Source organism: Mobula birostris, chromosome 1, assembly GCF_030028105.1.
Source record: "Mobula birostris isolate sMobBir1 chromosome 1, sMobBir1.hap1, whole genome shotgun sequence".
NCBI lineage: Eukaryota > Metazoa > Chordata > Chondrichthyes > Myliobatiformes > Myliobatidae > Mobula > Mobula birostris.
In genome coordinates this window covers 217,106,046-217,124,226 of record NC_092370.1, presented here as the reverse complement: position 1 = coordinate 217,124,226, position 18,181 = coordinate 217,106,046, and the positions used below count along the sequence as shown (strand labels likewise).

Here is an 18,181-nt window from a genome sequence, read left to right as displayed (position 1 = left end):
AGATTTTTCTCAAGTGTGATGAAAAGTTATCAAACTGGCATTTGCAGATTTTATCTCCACACAGCTAACCTGACACTGAGAATTTCCAGCACAGCGTACAGTACATACTTAAATTTTATTTACAGAACCAAAATAAATCTTTAATCCTACTATTTAATACTGCAAACATTAAGGAACTGCTTCTCGTAGCATTTCAAACTAATTGACATCTCAGGAAAATTATACAGAGAATTAAAAGAGTTTACCACCTTGGGATTCTAGAAAATACATTCATTTTAAAAATGACCAGTACAAAGTCTATCCACTTCATGATAGGTTTGAACTATGCCAGTTGTTTTTCACTAAGGCAGTGGTGCCATCAGCATTTACATAAAATTGCATAACAATGTAGTATTTTTCTCATTTATTTGTGGGAAAATGAAAAGCCCTCATAATCATTCAAACTCCTGGAAAACCTTGACAACTAATGACAGTTCTGCCCACTCCTATGTTGATATAGCTCGCTATTCACTTTTCCTCCACACAGAATAACAGCCATTAACAAACCTTCACCAATTGCTTTTCAGCCAACTCCAGTGGAATCATCCTTCTGACAAAATACTTGGAATGCAACCTTGTCATAATTACCATCTTATTTCAAAGCAACACACACAAAACGCTGGAGGAATTCAGCAGGTCAGGCAGCACCTATGGAAAAGAGTAAACATTCGACATTTCGGGTCGAGACCCTTCTTTAGTACTGAGAAGGAAGGGGAAAGATGTCAGATTAAAAAGGTGGGGAGGGGAAAAAGACTAGCTGGAAGGTGATAAGTGAAGCCAGATGGATGGGAAAGGTCATAATCTGATAGGAGAGGAGAGTGGACAATAGAAGAAAGAGAAGGAGGAGAGGACCCAGGAAGAAGTAATAGGCAGGTGAGAAGTAGTAAAGACTCAGTGGAGAACAGAGGATGGGAGTGCAGGCAAATTTGTTCATCAAAAGGAAAAATCAATATTCATGCCATCAGGTTACAGGGTACCCAGACAGAACCTAGAGTGTTGCTCCTCCACCTTGAGGGTGGCCTCATCTTAGCACAAGAGAAGGCCATGGAATGACACATTGGAACAGGTGTGGGAATCTAAATTAAAATGTTTGGCCACTGTGAAGTCCCACTTGTGGCAGATGGTGCAGAGGTGCCCAACGAAAGGGTCCCTCAACTTATTTCGACAGAGAGACACGTGTAAGACCACTAAGACGCAAGCACAAAAATCACTATGCGAAGAAAATTAATCACAGAGTTGCTGGAGAACACTGGGGTAACAACCATCTAACATTATTATATCCATTGGCCAGGCCACTAGACCAAAGTAGCAACAAAATACTGCCAAAAGAAGAAACTCAAATGTTGAAGGTCTCAAAGACAGTTGCAGTCAGCACTCACAGACAGCCTGACAACTCTCAAACAGCAGCAGCTGCAGAGCATCCACAGAGCCTGCAGGTCCACCACAATTAGCACCTGTGAAAAGATGTTTTGGCTCCACTACCAGAAAATACTACTTTTGATTTGATGTGAATAACCAGGAGATCCAGGAGCTAATTGATCACAAAAGACATTACGAGATTGCAGGGAAATAAATAGTTCCATTAGCACCTGATGCAGAGGTCTAACTGAATAACTCATGCGCTTAGAATGAAGGGTGGATGGAGAAGTGCAGATGATGCAGCAAGTTACCGACTACTATGATGTGTGCGCATTCTTCAGTGTTCATCAAAACCAGCTAAGGACCAAACACTCAGGGTCCACGCACCAGGAGTCAAGAATGAATGAAAGCTCATCAGAGAGAAGTGGGCAGTCATCACCCACTGAAGAAGAATTTTGAAGATCTCCTCAATGAAGATCTGTCCTTGCAACAAGTTCACTTGACTCCATTTGACGAAACAAGATCATATGAGACCTTGCCAGATACAAAACAACAAAGCCTCAGGAGCAGTGGTATCCCTACAGATGTTCTAAAACTTCTGACATTGCCTCTTTCTCCTCATCTGGGAGGTGGGCATAAAAAATATGGTCTTCAGAAATGCTATAATCTGATCTTCACAACAGGACACTAATCAGACTCTAACTACAAAAGAAAAGTCTCTGCAATGAAGATCATAAGGATGCTCCTGAACAGTCTCCTCAATGGCTGAAGAGCCTTTCCACAGGACATAACCCATCAAAAATCACAATAAACTTGACCTTCATATGATACAAAACAAAAAAAGCAGAGAATATTGTCAACAATGGCCTTTTTCAACAGTACAAAAGATTTGAACCTGCCAACTAATAGTTATCAAGCGAAATCCTTCTCAAATTTATCTGGCCTCAAAAATGTATCTGCATTCTTTGTCAAGGCATTGTGCTAACTAAAAGATCAATAGACTCAATACCCATACACACAAGGGCCAGGCAAAGCTGTAACATTGCTCCAACTCTGTTCTCAATCTCTCTCCCAGTGCTGGAGGCAAGCTAATCTACTTTAAAACCAAGCTCTACTCTAAAATCAAGGTCACCCAGCCACAGTTAATGAGCTGCTGCATGTAAACAGTGCTTGTATGCATGCACACTCAGATCAAGCCCCAAGTTTTTGTTGATGTATTTATTGAAACATATACAAGGGGCTTTACAGTGAACATTCATTCTCCACCAAACTTCAGAGCAACCAACCCTCAACCTTGCCAGCCACAACTCAATACAATTCTATGCCTACATATTGAAAAGTATGAACTATTTTCCATATTGCAAGTGTCACTTAGTGAAAGCAGATATATTGTAGCTAATGAAATTCACTACCGACTCACATTATTAATTTACTGCTCTTTAGAACTAGTACATATGAAATACAGCCTGATATGAATATACTTCCTCAGTGCTAAACGAGATGACCACACTTTGCAGTGGAATACTCTCTTTTGGAACTCTGCATTTCATGCTCAATGTGTATCTGTTTACTCTTTTTTGCTATTTTCACTATTTGATCGAGGCGCTTTGGCGTGGAACTGGCTCTGTGGCTGAGGCCTGCAATCATTAACACAGCACATAACTGAAATGACCCAGCGGCTGTCGCTCATGGACCGTTTCAGGGCTCTGCAGTTTGATGTTTAATATTTTGTATGTTATTTGCTCATTTTTTCCTGTTTGCACAATTTGTTTTTTTCTTTTGCGCGAAGGATGTTTGATGTTTCCTTTAAATGGGTTCCATGGTTTTTCTAGGATTCATGGCTGCCTGCATAAGGATGAATCTCAGGGTTGTATACTGTATACATACTTTGATAATAAATGTACATTGAAACCTCATGTGACAAGTCTAGAAACAACTGCTAACCAACTTAACAGCCAGCAAATGAATTGTTTCACTGAATTATTGCACCTCAAATAACAAGAGAAATAACAATATCCAGAATACCAATACATTAATAAAAAGCACTGAGCCTCAGATAGGGAAAAATAAGTAAACCTGCAGGGAACGGGAAAAAAATTAAAGTTAAGATGTATTTAATGTACTCTCAACAGACTAAGCAGAAAATAAACCACACTGTGTTTAACATTATCATCAGCACAGATGTTCATAAATTTTGACGTGTTTTTCCCACTCACTGAATGTCCCAGAAGGATTGCAAAACAGAGAAAACACCAAATAGCTGAAAGTGCAATAATTTTTCCTGGAAATTATACTTATTTCCTGTTCAGTTAATGGCTGAATGCATAAAAAATGTTATTATAATTAATAGTAACTTAACTATGATTAATTTACATTTTGCACAAATATTAAAAGTGAAATAACTGCTAAATTCATTTGGTTTATACTCTTCTCATAAATGCTTACTATCGACAATGACTCGACCTTGGCATGCATGGAAGTGCCAAGTGGCTGATGATAAGCGACAGCTTTAATGATGAATGGGTTAAAATACAGTTGTTATTATGGAAAAATGTATAAAATGTACAATTATATACTAGGACGTTTGTTGGGGCTGTATTTTTACATCTACTTAGTATTCCACCAGTTGCCAATACACATGTTGGTGCCAATCAGACATTTGCTGCAACACTTAGCAAAACCTAATTAATCATTGCAGCCTGTTCCTCCTTTCACAAATCTGGCCGTTTTCCAGTAAGTCAGACTTTTTCAAATCAGTTCAATCCTTTTCAGCAAGCATTCAAATGTTTAAAAATAATATGATCAATGACCTACATAACAGTAGATTTTCTGTGGTTATATCCTACTACTTTTTTTGTCTCACAGACAAGATAGCAATGGCTCGAGGCTTGTCATATACATTCATTCCATTGACCTCTGAAATGACCTATGCAAAGGCAGTCATGCATTGCACTATGGTATAAATCTTCACAGACAAGTAAAACCTGTTCTGTTTGGCATGAAGCCCTCTAGCTGTAAAAGCTACTCACATTTATGGAGGCGAGTAAGAAGGGGCTACATTTACAGAGCACATATCATTCAACATGTAGCACACTTTGCACTATTAAAAAAAAACAATGATTAGATGAATACATTTTACTTAAAAGAACCGACTTAACAAATAGACACAAAATAACTGAAACATCTATTTAACCACTAGGTGTTCAAACTTCCCTATTTTTCAAAATTTTTACATATATGTACACCTTGAAACGAGTTTACAAGGTATATTATAAAATTGTTTACAATATATCGACTCAATGCTCATACAATGAAAACTGTGAAGCAGTGTACTAAGTGTAATTTTTCCAATATATTATTATTATTTGATTATGGAACATATTCTAATTCCAAAAAGGTAACTTTTCTACAATCATCAAAGTTGCTGGTGAACGCAGCAGGCCAGGCAGCATCTGTAGGAAGAGGTGCAGTCGACGTTTCAGGCCGAGACCCTTTGTCAGGACTCGGCCTGAAACGTCGACTGCACCTCTTCCTACAGATGCTGCCTGGCCTGCTGCGTTCACCAGCAACTTTGATGTGTGTTGCTTGGATTTCCGGCATCTGCAGAATTCCTGTTGTTAACTTTTCTACAATACTTATTTTGGTGCTTGGTAAATTTTATGATTAATTATGGTGATATCTTTTAGAGCTTTTGTTTTATTTGAGAAGTATAAGAAATGAAAGAGGAAACTTAAGAGGGAAAGCAGGAGAGATAAAAGAAGGAGTCCTGATGAGGGGTCTCGGCCCAAAACGTCGACTGGTTACTCTTTTCCATAGATGCTGCCTGGCCTGCTGAGCTCCTCCAGCATTTTGTTTGTGTGTGTGTGTGTGTGTGTGTGTGTGTGTGTTGCTTGGATTTCCAGCATTTGCAGATTTTCTCTTGTTTGGGATAAAAGAAGGTGTGAGAATGCTCAGGCAAAAAAAGGTGACGTACAATCCCAAATACTTCTTTGGATATCTTGAGTAATATGATAGAAAGGGACAAAATTGATCCTCTGGAAGATCCGCGTGGGCATCTATGCATGGAGCCGAAAGAGATGGGGGAAATCTTAATATTTTTGCATCTATATTTACTCAGGACGTGGGTCACAGAATCTATAGAACTGAGGCAAAAGAGCAGTGAGGTCATAGTTCTTATATGGAGTACAGAGGACGAGATGCTTGCTGTCTTCAGAAAAATAAGGATGGATAGATACACAGGGACTGACAAGGTGTGCCCTTGGACCCTGTGAGAGGCAAGGGCAGAAACTGCAGTGCCTCAGCTGAGGTATTTAAAAAGTCCTTAGCCACGGGTGTGGTGCCTGAGGATTGAAGGACAGCTAATTTTGTTCCATTGTTTGAGAAAAACTCTACAAATAAATCAGGAGATTATAGGCCTGTCAACCTGATGGCAGTAGTGGGTAAGATATTGGAACGTATTTGTTGATATACTAAACTGAGTAGAAAAGCAAATTGTGCAGAAGATACAGAGAGTCTGCAGAAAGATATAGATACTTTGGGGCAGCAGGCTGAGGGTAGCAGACACCAACAGAATCAACAAACTCATTCGTAAGGCCAGTGATGTTGTGGGGATGGAAGTGGACTCTCTCGTGGTGGTGTCTGAAAAGAGGATGCTGTCTAAGTCGCATGCCATCTTGGTCAATGCCTCCCATCCACTACATAATGTACTGGGTGGGCACAGGAGTACATTCAGCCAGAGACTCATTCCACCGAGATGCAGCACAGAGCGTCATAGAAAGTCATTCCTGCCTGTGGCCATCAAACTTTACAACTCCTCCCTTGGAGGGTCAGACACCCTGAGCCAATAGGCTGGTCCTGGACTTATTTCATAATTTACTGGCATAATTTACATATTACTATTTAACTATTTATGGTTCTATTACTATTTATTATTTATGGTGCAACTGTAATGAAAACCAATTTCCCCAGGGATCATAGTATGACTATGACTATACTTTAAGTAAGTGGGCAAGGGTCTGGCAGATAGAATACAATGTTGGTAAATGTGATGTCATCCGCTTTGCAAGGAAAAATGGAAGAGCAGATTATTATTTAGACAGTAAAAAAAAACTGCAGCATACTGCTGTGCAGAAGGACTTGGGAGTGCTTGTGCAAATTAAGGCGGCAAATGGGATGTGGGCCTTCATTACTAGAGGGATTGAATTTAAGAGCAGGAAGGTTATGTTGCAACTGTACAGGGTACTAGTGAGGCCATATTGGAGTACTGCATGCAGTTCCGGTCTCCTTACTTAAGGAAGGATATATTGACTTTGGAGGTGGTACCGAGGAGGTTCACCAGATGATTCCAAAGATGAGGGGGCTAGACTATGAGGAGAGATTGAGTCACCTGGGACTGCACTCGCTGGAATTCAGAAGAATGAGAGGAGATCTTATAGAAACATATAAGATTATGAAAGGGATGGATAAATAGAGACAGGAAAGTTGTTTCCACTGATAGGTGGGATTAGAACTAGGGAACATAGCCTCAAGCTCTGGGGGAGTAGATCTAGGACAGAGATGAGGAGGAACTGCTTTTCCCCAGAGGGTGGTGAATCTGTGGAATTCTCTGCTCAATGAAGCAGTGGAAGCTACCTCAGTAAATATATTTAAGACAAGGTTGCATAGATTTTTGCATAGTAAGGGAACTAAGGGTTCTGGGGAAAAGGCAGGTAGGTGGAGATGAGTCCATGGCCTGATCAGCAATGATCTGAATAAATGGTGGAGCAGGCTCGATGGGCCAGATAGCCTACTCCTGCTCCTGCTCCTATTTCTTACATTTTTATTCTAATGGACTGGATATACAAGTATTTAGATAGACTGGGACTGATTAAGGATAGCAATATGGTTTGTTCATGGTAGGCTGTGCCCAACCACCCTTATAGAATTTTTTGAGGAGGTTATCAGTAAAGTTGATGAAGTAAAGGCAATGGATGTTATCTAGATGGACTTGAGGTTGTTCAAGAAGGTTCAGTTGCTTGGCATTCAGGATGAGGTAGTGAATTGGATTCGACAATTGTTTCACGGGAGAAGCCAGAGAGTGGTAGCAGTGTTCAAAGTACAGTTATTATCAAAGTATGTACACTATATGCAACCTTGAGATTCATCACCTTACAGACAACCACAAAACCCAATAGAACCCATTAAAAAAAGACCATCAAGCACCCAATGTGCAGAAAAAAAACAATCATGCAAACAATAAAAGTAAGCAAATAACATTCAAAACTGAAGTTTATGAAATTGAGCCTACAACCGCGAAGCCAGTCATCACTCCAACCGATCCAGGAGCCCATTAGCTGCAGACCACAGGAATAAATAAACCTTGCAGAGCAGCGAGCTGAGCACCGGCCTGTCCCTCTCCTTCTGCCCCGAAACCCTGACCTTTTCAATCTGGCTTGGGTCTAAATTGGCCAAGCCTCAGGTAGTTCCTCACTCTCGGCCCCGGCCCTATTGCTTTGAAACACTCTCGGGCCCGGGCCCGGGCCCCGCTGCCTCGATTTGGCCTGTACCAGACCTTCCCAATCTAGACTGGCATTTAAATCAACCAAACTTTGCTCGCTCTCAGACCCAGGTCCTGCCACTTGGCCTCTGCCTCACCTCGGTTCTGCCACATCGAATAGCCTCCAGGTCTGCTTCAGCAATAGCCAAACACTGGCTCATTCCCTGCTCCCAGGCCCGGGCCCCACCAGCTCAATTTGGCCTGTACTTGCCACACAACAACCAACCTGGATCTTCGAGACTTCAGTTCACACCGCAAAAATGCCTGGTCAAACAGGCAGTACAAAAGTTCAGCTCCGAAAGGGAAGCTACAGGCTATTGTTTGCAGTGATTGCTTTCAAGAAAAAGTATGACTAAAACAGTAATTTACAGTTTTGCTTGCTGCCAGCATGTCATCGCTGTGCTTCACCACCGCCATCTTAAATCACAGCAATCAGTGCTGGGTCCATTGTTATTATTGTAGAGTCATGGAACATGACAGCATGTAAACTGGCCCTTCAGCCCATCTAGTCCATGCTGGACAATAGTGGATTCCAGTTAATTGGGCCATCAGTTAATTGGGGAAGCCATTTATTAGGGACAGCTCAAGAACAAAAACTAATCAAGAAAATAGCCAGGATTCTCTTTGTTTATTTGGGACACTATGCCACTTACTTGGAGCAGGAGACTGTTGCCAAACAGTTTCTAAATTAGCATCAGGTGCATGCACTTGCATGGTTATGACAGGCAACACTGTGCTTAGAGCAAACAGTTTTAAATAGTGCCAGATGTATGCACTTGTGTTCAAAAACACTGATTTTTGTCAATGATAGTGGCGAGAAATAAGCAGCAAGACAATTCAGAACTGTTTTGCTCACTGTGGTTTTAAGCATTCAGGCTTAGAGATGCCAGAAACAGCCAGGAATGAAAATGAAACAATTTCACGACATCAACAAGTTAGAAACTGCAAAGAATTTGAAGACATTGACAATAATCTTGTGTTATAATGGAAAGGACACAGCAGCGTACAGTGGATAAATTCCACTATCTATAACTATTAAGAATTAATACACAGCTCGATAGTACTGTAGTACAATTGGTAGTGTTCTAATTTGTTCTAGATTTCATTTAAAAATATAATTTGTAACACAGTTAAACATTAGCTTTGTCTTTTTTATAACTTAAAAAAGTTATTTCATGAAATTTTAGCTAATTGAGGCAGATACTTAAATGGGTCAAAATGTACTGGTCCCAATGTGTCCCAATTAACTGAAATACACTGTATTATACTGCCTAATCCCATCAACCTGCACCCAGACCAGAGCCCTCCATACCCTCCCATCTATGTACCTATCCAAATTTCCTTCAAATGTTCAAATTTAACCTGTATCCGCTGGCAGCTCTTTCCACACTCTCACCACCCTGAGCGAAGAAGTTTCTCTTCATGCTCTCCTTAAACATTTCACCCTTCATCCTTAACTCACGACCTCTAATTCTAGTCTCACCAACCTCAGTGGAAAAAAGCCTGCTTGCATTTACCTTATGTCTACCCCTCATAATTTTGTACATCTCTATCAATTCTCCCCTCATTCTCCTACGTTCTAGGAAATAAGGTCCTAACTATTAACGCAGGTCCCAAGACCAGGCATCTATATCAACAATGTGGATGATAATGTGGTAAACTGCATCAGCAATTTTATGGCTGACACCAAGACCGCAGGCGTACCAGACTGCAAGGAAGGCCATCAAAGCTTGCAGTGGGATCTGGACCAGCTGGGAAAATAGGCTGGAAAAGGAGAAATGGAATTTAATGCAGACAAGAATTTAGACAGCCAGGCAGAAAGCTGAGAAGCAGGATCTCTGGGGTACTAATTTCTGGATTGCTACCTGTGCCACGCACCAGTGAGGGTAGAAGCAGGATAATATGGCAGATAAATGCATAGCTGAGAAGCTGCTGTGGGGAGCAGGACTTCAAGTTTTTCGATCATTGGGATCTTTTCTGGGGGAGGTATGACCCGTACAAAAGGGACAGGTTGTACCTGAAGCAGAGGGAGACCAATATGCTCATGCACAGGTTTGTTAGAGCTGTTGGGGAGGGTTTAAACTAATTTGGCAGGGGATGGGAACTGGAGTGAAGAGGCTCAGGATAGGACGGATGGTTAAAAAGAAAGCAAAGACAGCATGCAGTCAGACTGTCAGGAAGGGCAGGCAGATGACAGGGCAAAATTGCAGCCAGCAGGGTGAGTAACAGTGCATTAGGGAAGCACAATCAAAAAGGGTATCAATACAGTACTCCAAGTGTTATATCTCAATGCACAGAGTATAATAAATAAAGTGGATGATCCTGTTGCACTTTTACAGATTGTTGGGTATGATGCTGTGGCCATCACTGTATATTGGCTGAAGGATCATTGTACTTGAGAGCTGAATGTCCAAGGTTACACATTGTAACAGAGGGATAAAAAGGTAGGCGGAGGCGTTGGCGTGGCTCTGCTGGTAATGAATGGCATCAAATCATTAGAAAGATGTGACATAGGATCGTAAGATATTCAATCCTTGTGGGTTGAGTTAGGAAACAACAAGAGTAAAAGGACCCTGATGGCAGTTATATACAGGCCTCCAAACACTAGCTGGGATGTAGACTACAGATTACAACAGGAAATAGAAAAGGTGTTTCAAAAGAGCAATGTTATGATAGTCATGTGAGATTTCAACATGCAGGTCAATTGGGAAAGTCAGGTTGATAATGAATCTCAAGAGAGTAAATTTGTTGAATGTCTATGAGATGTTTTTTTTTTAAGAGCAGTTTGATGTTGAGCCTATTAGGAGATCAGTTATACTGGATTGTGTGTTAAGTAATGAACCGGAGGCAATTAGGGAACTGAAGCTAAAGGAACCCTTAGGAGGCAGTGGTCATAATATGATTGAGTTCAACTTGAAATTTGATTGGGAGAAAGCAAAGTCTGACACAGCAGTATTTCAGTGAAGCAAAGGCAATTACAGCAGTATGAGAGAGGAGTTGGCCAAAGTAAATTGGAAGCAGATGCTGGCAGGGATGACAACAAAGCAGCAATGACTTGAGTTTTTAGGGAAAATGAGGAAGGTGCAGGACAGTTGAATTCCAAAACCAAAGAATTGCTCAAATGGCAATCATGTACAATCATGGCTGACAAGGGAAGTCAAAGCTCATGTAAAAGTAAAAGAGAAAGCATAAAACAAAGCAAAAATTAGTGGGAAGATAAAGAATTGGGAAGCTTTTAAAAACCTAAAGAGAGCAACTAAAAGAATCATTAGGAGGGAAAAGATGAAATATCAAATCAAACTAACGAACAATATCAAGATTGATAGAAAAAGCTTTTCCAAGTATATATAAAATAAAAAAGAGATGAGAGTGGATATAGGATAAGAAAATGAGGCTGAAGAAGTAATAACAGGGGACAAGGAGATGGCAGATGAACTAAATGAGTATTTTGCATCATTCTTCACCGTGGAAGACACTAGCAGTGTTGTAGGGTGTGAGGGAAGAGAAATGAGTGCAGTTACTATTACAAGCAAGAAGGTGCTCAAAAAGCTGAAAGACCCAAGGGTACATAAGTAACCCGGACCAAATGAAGTGCAGCCTAGGGTTCTGAAAGTGGTAGCAGTAGAGATTGTGGAGGCATTAGTAATGCCCTTTCAAGAATCAATGGGCTCAGCATGGTTCCAGAGGAGTGGAAAATTGCAAATGTCTCTCCATTCTTCAAGCAAGGAGGGAGACAGCAGAAAGAAAATTATAGACCAGTTAGCCTGAACTCAGTGATGGGGAAGATGTTGGAGTCATCCTTAGGATGTTAAGGGTGAGGTTATGGTCAGTGTTGGGATCGCTTCTTCTTACGCTGAAGGATTTCAATGAGATCCCCCATCACCCTTCTAAATTCCAGCAAGTACAGGCCCAGAGCCTTCAAACATTACTCATATAATAACCCTTTCATTCCTGGAATCATCCTTATGAGCCTCCTCTGAACCCTCTCCAATGTCAGCACATCTCTTCGTAGATAAGGAGCTCAAATCTGTTCACAATACTCAAGTTGATGTCTCACCAGTGCCTTCTAAAGCCTCCCCGCTCTTATATGTCAGGCAAGATTTATTTTTATAGAAATCATGCTGACTTTTATCTTATTTTATCATTCATCTCCAAGTACCCAAAAAACTCATCCTTAAGAATGGACTCCAACCACTGAGGTTAGGCTAACTGGCCTATAATTTCCTCTTTTTTGTCTTCCTCCCTTCTTAAAGAGTCAAGTGACATTTGCAATTTTCCAGTCCTCTGGGACCATGCCAGCATCAAGTGATTCTTGAAAGATCATGACTATTGCATCCGTTATCTCTTCAGCAACCTCTTTCTGGACACTGTGATATAGACCATCTAGTCCAGGTATCCACCTTAAGACGTTTCAGTTTGCCTAGCACTTTTTCAGTTCCAAAAGAATGAATCAGCTCTCCAGCATAGTTGTGAAGAAATACTTTCACCCGGAGGATACTGAATCATTGGAATTCTCCACCCAGGAGGGCCGTGGAGACTCATTGCTGAGAAGGTTCAACTCAGAGATCAATTTTTTTTAATACTTATATCAGGAGAAACAAGGGATAAGAGGGATTGAAATACTAAAAGAGAAGTAGTATACTCGTAATAAAAAGAGGAAAAGGGGGCCACTGAAAGAAAATCTTAAGATAATACTGAAAATGGGGAATATTTGTTATTTCCCACTCTTCTGCATCCTTTCTAGACCATGAACTAATTTACTCTGTCCAGCCCTGCAGTTGGGGACCTTTCAGACTCAACAGTCAGAATCTTTTCCCCAGCTAGAAATGTCAAGTTCTGGACAGCATGGTGGGGAAGAGAAGGGGAAAGTTTAAATGAGATGTGCGGGGCAAATATTTTTTGTACATAGAGTGGTAGATGCCTGGAATGGGCTGCTGGAAGAAATAGCCGATGCAGACAAAATAGTGATATTTAAGAGGTTGTTAGATAGACACATGAATATGCAGAGAGTGCAGGGCTACATAGATCACGTACAGGCAGAAGAGAATGAATTTAATTTGGCATTGTGTTTAAAGCAGTCATAATGGGCTGAACAGCTCGTTTCTGTGCTGTACTGTAGTACAGATTCAGAGGAGACTGCAGATGCTGGAATTTGGAGCAACAAACAATCTACTGGAGAAACTCAGCGGATCAAGCAGAATCTGTGGGAGGGGAGGAAGTGACTGCATTTTAAGTTGAAATCTGTATCAGGATACAATTCATTTTCTCCTGCAGATGATGCTCAATCTGTTCAGTTCCTACAACAGGGTTTGTTGCTGTACTGTTCTATACCATATTTTGATACACATCAATAGGTGAGCTTAAAATACCATTTCACCTCTCAATGTTTCTGTACAGAAATAACAGCTAAGTAATACTTAGCTACTTCCCACAGCACTGTTGAAAGCATGATCTGATATCACTAACACATAAACAATTTCACACCACAGTAGAAAGAAACAACCCTGAGAGTGAACCAGCAACCAAATATTTGTTTGTGGCTGTAATTAAATGCAATAATTGTAATAATAGAGATGACTGTGTGAAACTAGAGTAAAAATTCACTGAACATTGCACCACTACAATATAAATATCCATTCACAATTCTACAACATTACCATACTTTGAATTTTACATAAATGGAAACACTAATCAGAGCGGGGGGAAGCAATGCCCTACTCCTAACTCAACCAATTCAAATGTTGTGCACAAAGCAGGTTTACATTCATGTAACGTTTTACTTTCGAAGTTGAATATTGATTCCATCCAGCTGTGCGTTCTACAGACTCAAAGTAGAAATTAAGACAAGATCATATTCACAGACTAAGTCCTATGCAACATTGAAAACCATTATTTTGACTACATTTTATACCACATCCAAAGTATGTAATCTCTTACCATTTTGATGCCAGTAGAGAATGTCACAGGTTTAACTTTCTGTTGTGTTTCTAATTGTGCTTCCAGTTGCACAGCCCGGTCCTTGTGTTGAGCCAAGAGCATACTAGCGGGCAGCTGGGAACTCTCCTACCACAAACATTAGTGACAAATTAAAATTTTAGGTGAGAAGGTGGAGAACAGTATTTTCATTTCCATGTTCAAATTCAGAGGTATAAAAAGAATTCAAATCAACAATCCTTTTGTACTTTGCAAATCATATTCAAAATTCTTTTTGACACTAGATTAGGTTTCCATTAACTCTATTTCACAACTTTTCTTATTATTTATCTGGAATAAGCATGGAGTCACATGGATGGCGTTCCAAGGCAGTTTTTGGTGTTTCACTTGAGACATAAAGTTAGAAATTATGTCTCTGGAAATCAAACAAAAAAAAAAAATCAGAAGATACACCTCTCAACTACACCATCTTCCTCTGAGTAGTGAAGGTACCTCCTAAAATGGAGATTTAAAAAAGAGACATTGAAAGCACATTTATTCCTGAGTAGTCGCAGCACTATCTTGTTAATAGTTTCCAATTATAAAGTACAGGAAGCAAGAACTGTTTCCTGTAAAAGACTGGGGTGTGGAAGTCATAAGTTGCTATGTTAACTCCATAAAAGATCCTCACCAGGGATGAGTTTGATATCAAGCTATACAAACTAGGCCACAGAATGATTAAAAGAAAAACAAAATGCACAAAATGTGAAGTTTGATAAGCAATAAATTTAAATATTGACGATCAGTCCTTGTGTGGCCATGAGTATATATTTCCCACTTTTTAATTTTACTTTAGGTCCATGTTCTAGCCATCATCTTATTGAATGGTGGAGCATAGAGCGGGGCCTAATGTCTCTTTCTGTATCTCAATCATAAAGAACTCATACAATTTGCAGTTGGATTGCCTTTAGTTCATTATCATATTGATCAATGTGTTTTATCATTTAAACACCTTTTTAATTATTCTCTTAGAGCATTTCACGAGGAGACAAGAGGTAAAGGTTTCAAAGTTCTCTGAATGTATAAATGTAATTCAATAGAGACCCACCTGTAAATACATGAAGCTGGTTCAAGGCTAATGATTATAATCAGAAGGCAACAATGCAGTTGAAACAAAGTTGTCCCAGAGGTGAAAGACAGATGTCCATCCAGCTAAGGCAACTCACACAAAGGTATTCATATATAACGAGTTAAGAAGAATGACACTAAAATTGCCTTCTTTGTTTAGGGATCAGATCCACACTTACCAGATCATCAATGAGGGCTTGCTTATTCTTCTTTTTTGCTAACTGCTGCATTTGTTCTTCCCTCAACAAGAGCATTCGTCTTCGTTCATTCTCTTGCCGTTCAAGTTCTAAAGTCTCCTCCAAGTCTTCTTGCTCCCGGCTCTAAAATGGAAAACAGTTGTATTTGCTCATTTGCAGACCCCAGTCAGTTCAGATTGGCAAAAATATCTTGTCCATCAGCACAGGTGTACCACAATGCTGTGTACTTAGCCCCCTGGTCTACTCGCTATACACTTATAACTGTGTGGCCAAGCACAGCTCTAATGCCATAATTAAGTTTGCTGACGTCACCACTGTCACAGGCCAAATCAAAGGTGGTGACGAATCAGCATATAGCAGGGAGAATGATAATCTGGCAGAGTGGTGCCACAACAACTTCATTTCAGAGGACCTGTCCTGGACCCAGCATGTATGTGCAATTACAAAGAAAGCACAGCAGCATCTCCACTTCATTAGAGGTTTGCAAAGATTTTGCATTACACCTAATACTTCAACAAACTTCTATAAATGTGTGGTGGAGAGTATATTAACTGGCTACATCACAGCCTAGAATGGATATACAAATGCCCTTGAAAGGAAAATCCTACAAAAAGTAGTGGATACGGCCCAGTCATTCACAGGTAAAGCTTTTCCCACCATTGAGCATATCTACAAGAAGCCCTGTTGCAGGAAACCAGCATTCATCATCAGGGATCCCTCACTACCCATGTCATGCTCTCTTCTCACTGCTGTCATCAGGAAGGTGCTACAGGAGTCTCAGGACTCGTACCACCAGATTCAAGAACAGTTATTACACCTCACACGAAATGCTGGAGGAACTCAGCAGGCCAGGCAGCATCTATGAAAAAGTACAGACAACTGTTTGGGCCAAGACCCTTCAGTAGGACTGGAGAAAAAAAGATGAGGAGAAGAGGAGGAAGAAACACAAGGTGACAGGTAAAATCTTGGGGTGGGGGTGAAGTAAAGAGATGTTAAGTTGATTGGTGTGATTGGTGAAAGAGATTCAGGGCTGGAGAAGGGGGAATCTAACAGGAAAGGACAGAAGACCATGGAAGAAAGAAAGGGGGAGGAGCACCAGAGGAAGGTGATGGGTAGGCAAGGAGTTAAGGTGAGAGAAGAAAAGGGATTAGGGAATGGTGGAGAAGGGAGGGGAGGAGGCATTACCAGAAGTTCAAGAAATTGATGATGTTGGAGGCTACCCACACAGAATACAAGATGTTGTTTCTCCAAACTGACTGTGGCCTCATTGCGACAGTAGAAGAGACCATGGATTGATACATCGGAATGGGAATGGGAGGTGGAATTAAAATGGGTGGCTCCTGAGAAATCCCTCTTTTTCTGGCGTTTGCATGAGTCCCAGCTATGCCTGCCTTTTGTCGGCTACATGCAACAGTCTATGTTCTAAGCCTACACCAGTATCACTCCCCAATTTTTCCTACACTACATTGATAACTGCATTGGGGCTGCTTCCTGCACCCATGCTGATCTCATTGACTTCATCAACCTTGCCTCCAACTTCCACTCTGCCCTCAAACTTATCTGGTCCATTTCTGACACCTCTCTGTCTCTATCTCAGGAGACAGCTTATCTACTGATGTCTACTATAAACCCACAGACTTTCACAGCTACCAGGACTAAACCTCTTCCCACCCCAGTACTTGTAAAATGCCGATCTCTTCTCTCAAATCCTCCGTCTCTGCTGCATCTGCTCTGAGGATGCGGCTTTTCATTCCAGAACAAAGATGTCCTCCTTCTTCAAAGAAAGGGGCTTCCCTTACTCTACCATCAATGCTGCCCTCAACTGCATGTCTTCTATTCCGTGCACCCTGCCAGGGATAGGGTTCCTCTTGTCCTCAGCCTCCAAGTCTAGCACATAATTCTCCGTAACTTCCGCCATCACCAACGGGATCCTACCACTGAGCAAATCTTTTCCTCCCTGACTTTTTGCTGTCCGCAGGGATCACTCCCTATGCAACCCCCTTGTCCATGCGTCCCTCCCCACTGATCGCCCTCCTGACACTTACCCTTGCAAGCGGAACAAGAGCTACACCTACCCCTATACCTCCTCTCTCACTTCAGGGCCCCAAACAGTCCTTTGAGGTGAGGCAACACTCTACCTGTGAGTCTGTTGGGGTCACATACTGTGTCCTGAGCTCCTGATGTGGCCTCCTGCATATCGGTGAGACCTGACGTAGATTGGGAGACTGCTTCACCAAGCACCTATGCTTTATCCACCAGAAAAAGCAGGATCTTCCAGTAGCCACCCATTTTAATTCCACTTCCCATTCCGATATGTCTGGGTAACCTCCAACCTGATGGCATGAATATTGATTTCCCGAACTTCCGGTAATGGACCCCCATCCCCTTTTCCCTTTCTCACCTTATCTCTTTACCTACCCATTGCCTCTCTCTGGTGCTCCTCCCCCTTTTCTTTCTTCCATGGCCCTCTGTCCTCTCCCATTAGATTACCCATTCTCCAGCCCTGTACCTCTTTCACCAATCAACCTCCCAGCTCTTTACTTCACACACCTTTCACCTTGTGTTCCTCCTTCCCCACCCCCCCAACCTTTCAACTCCAACTCCTTATCTTTTTCTCTCCAGTCCTGCTGAAGAGTCTCAGCCGGAAACATGGACTGTACTCTTTTCCATTAATGTCCATAGATTCTGCCTGATCTACTGAGTTCCTAAAGCATTTTGTGTGTGTTGTTTGGATTTCCAGCATCTGCAGATTTTATCGTTAGTCATTACACCTCAATCATCAGGCTCTTGTACCAGAGCGGATAACTTCACTCGCCCAATCACTGAACTGTTGCCACAACAGTTGCTCACTCTCAAAGACTCTTCATCTTATGTTCTCCATATTTATTACTTACTTATTTTTCTTTTTTTTTCTTTCTTTTTGTATTTGTACAGTTTGCTGTCTTTTGCTCACTGGATGTCCACCCCATTGGCCCCGTCTTTCATTGATTCCATTGTGGTTATTGGATTT

At 41.2% G+C, this 18,181-nt stretch overlaps 1 protein-coding gene across 2 annotated transcripts in view; it reads right to left on the bottom strand.

Annotated features, from left to right (window-relative positions):
* mnat1 (MNAT1 component of CDK activating kinase) overlaps window positions 1-18,181 on the bottom strand; it is a 134,373-nt gene that overhangs the window by 70,669 nt on the left and 45,523 nt on the right. For both annotated transcript variants that reach the window (XM_072271416.1, XM_072271408.1), the window contains exons 5-6: window positions 15,154-15,294; window positions 13,871-13,996 (exon numbers count right to left, since the gene is read on the bottom strand). In XM_072271416.1, the coding sequence (XP_072127517.1) occupies window positions 13,871-13,996; window positions 15,154-15,294 (267 nt within the window). The remainder of the gene's footprint in view (window positions 1-13,870; window positions 13,997-15,153; window positions 15,295-18,181) is intronic.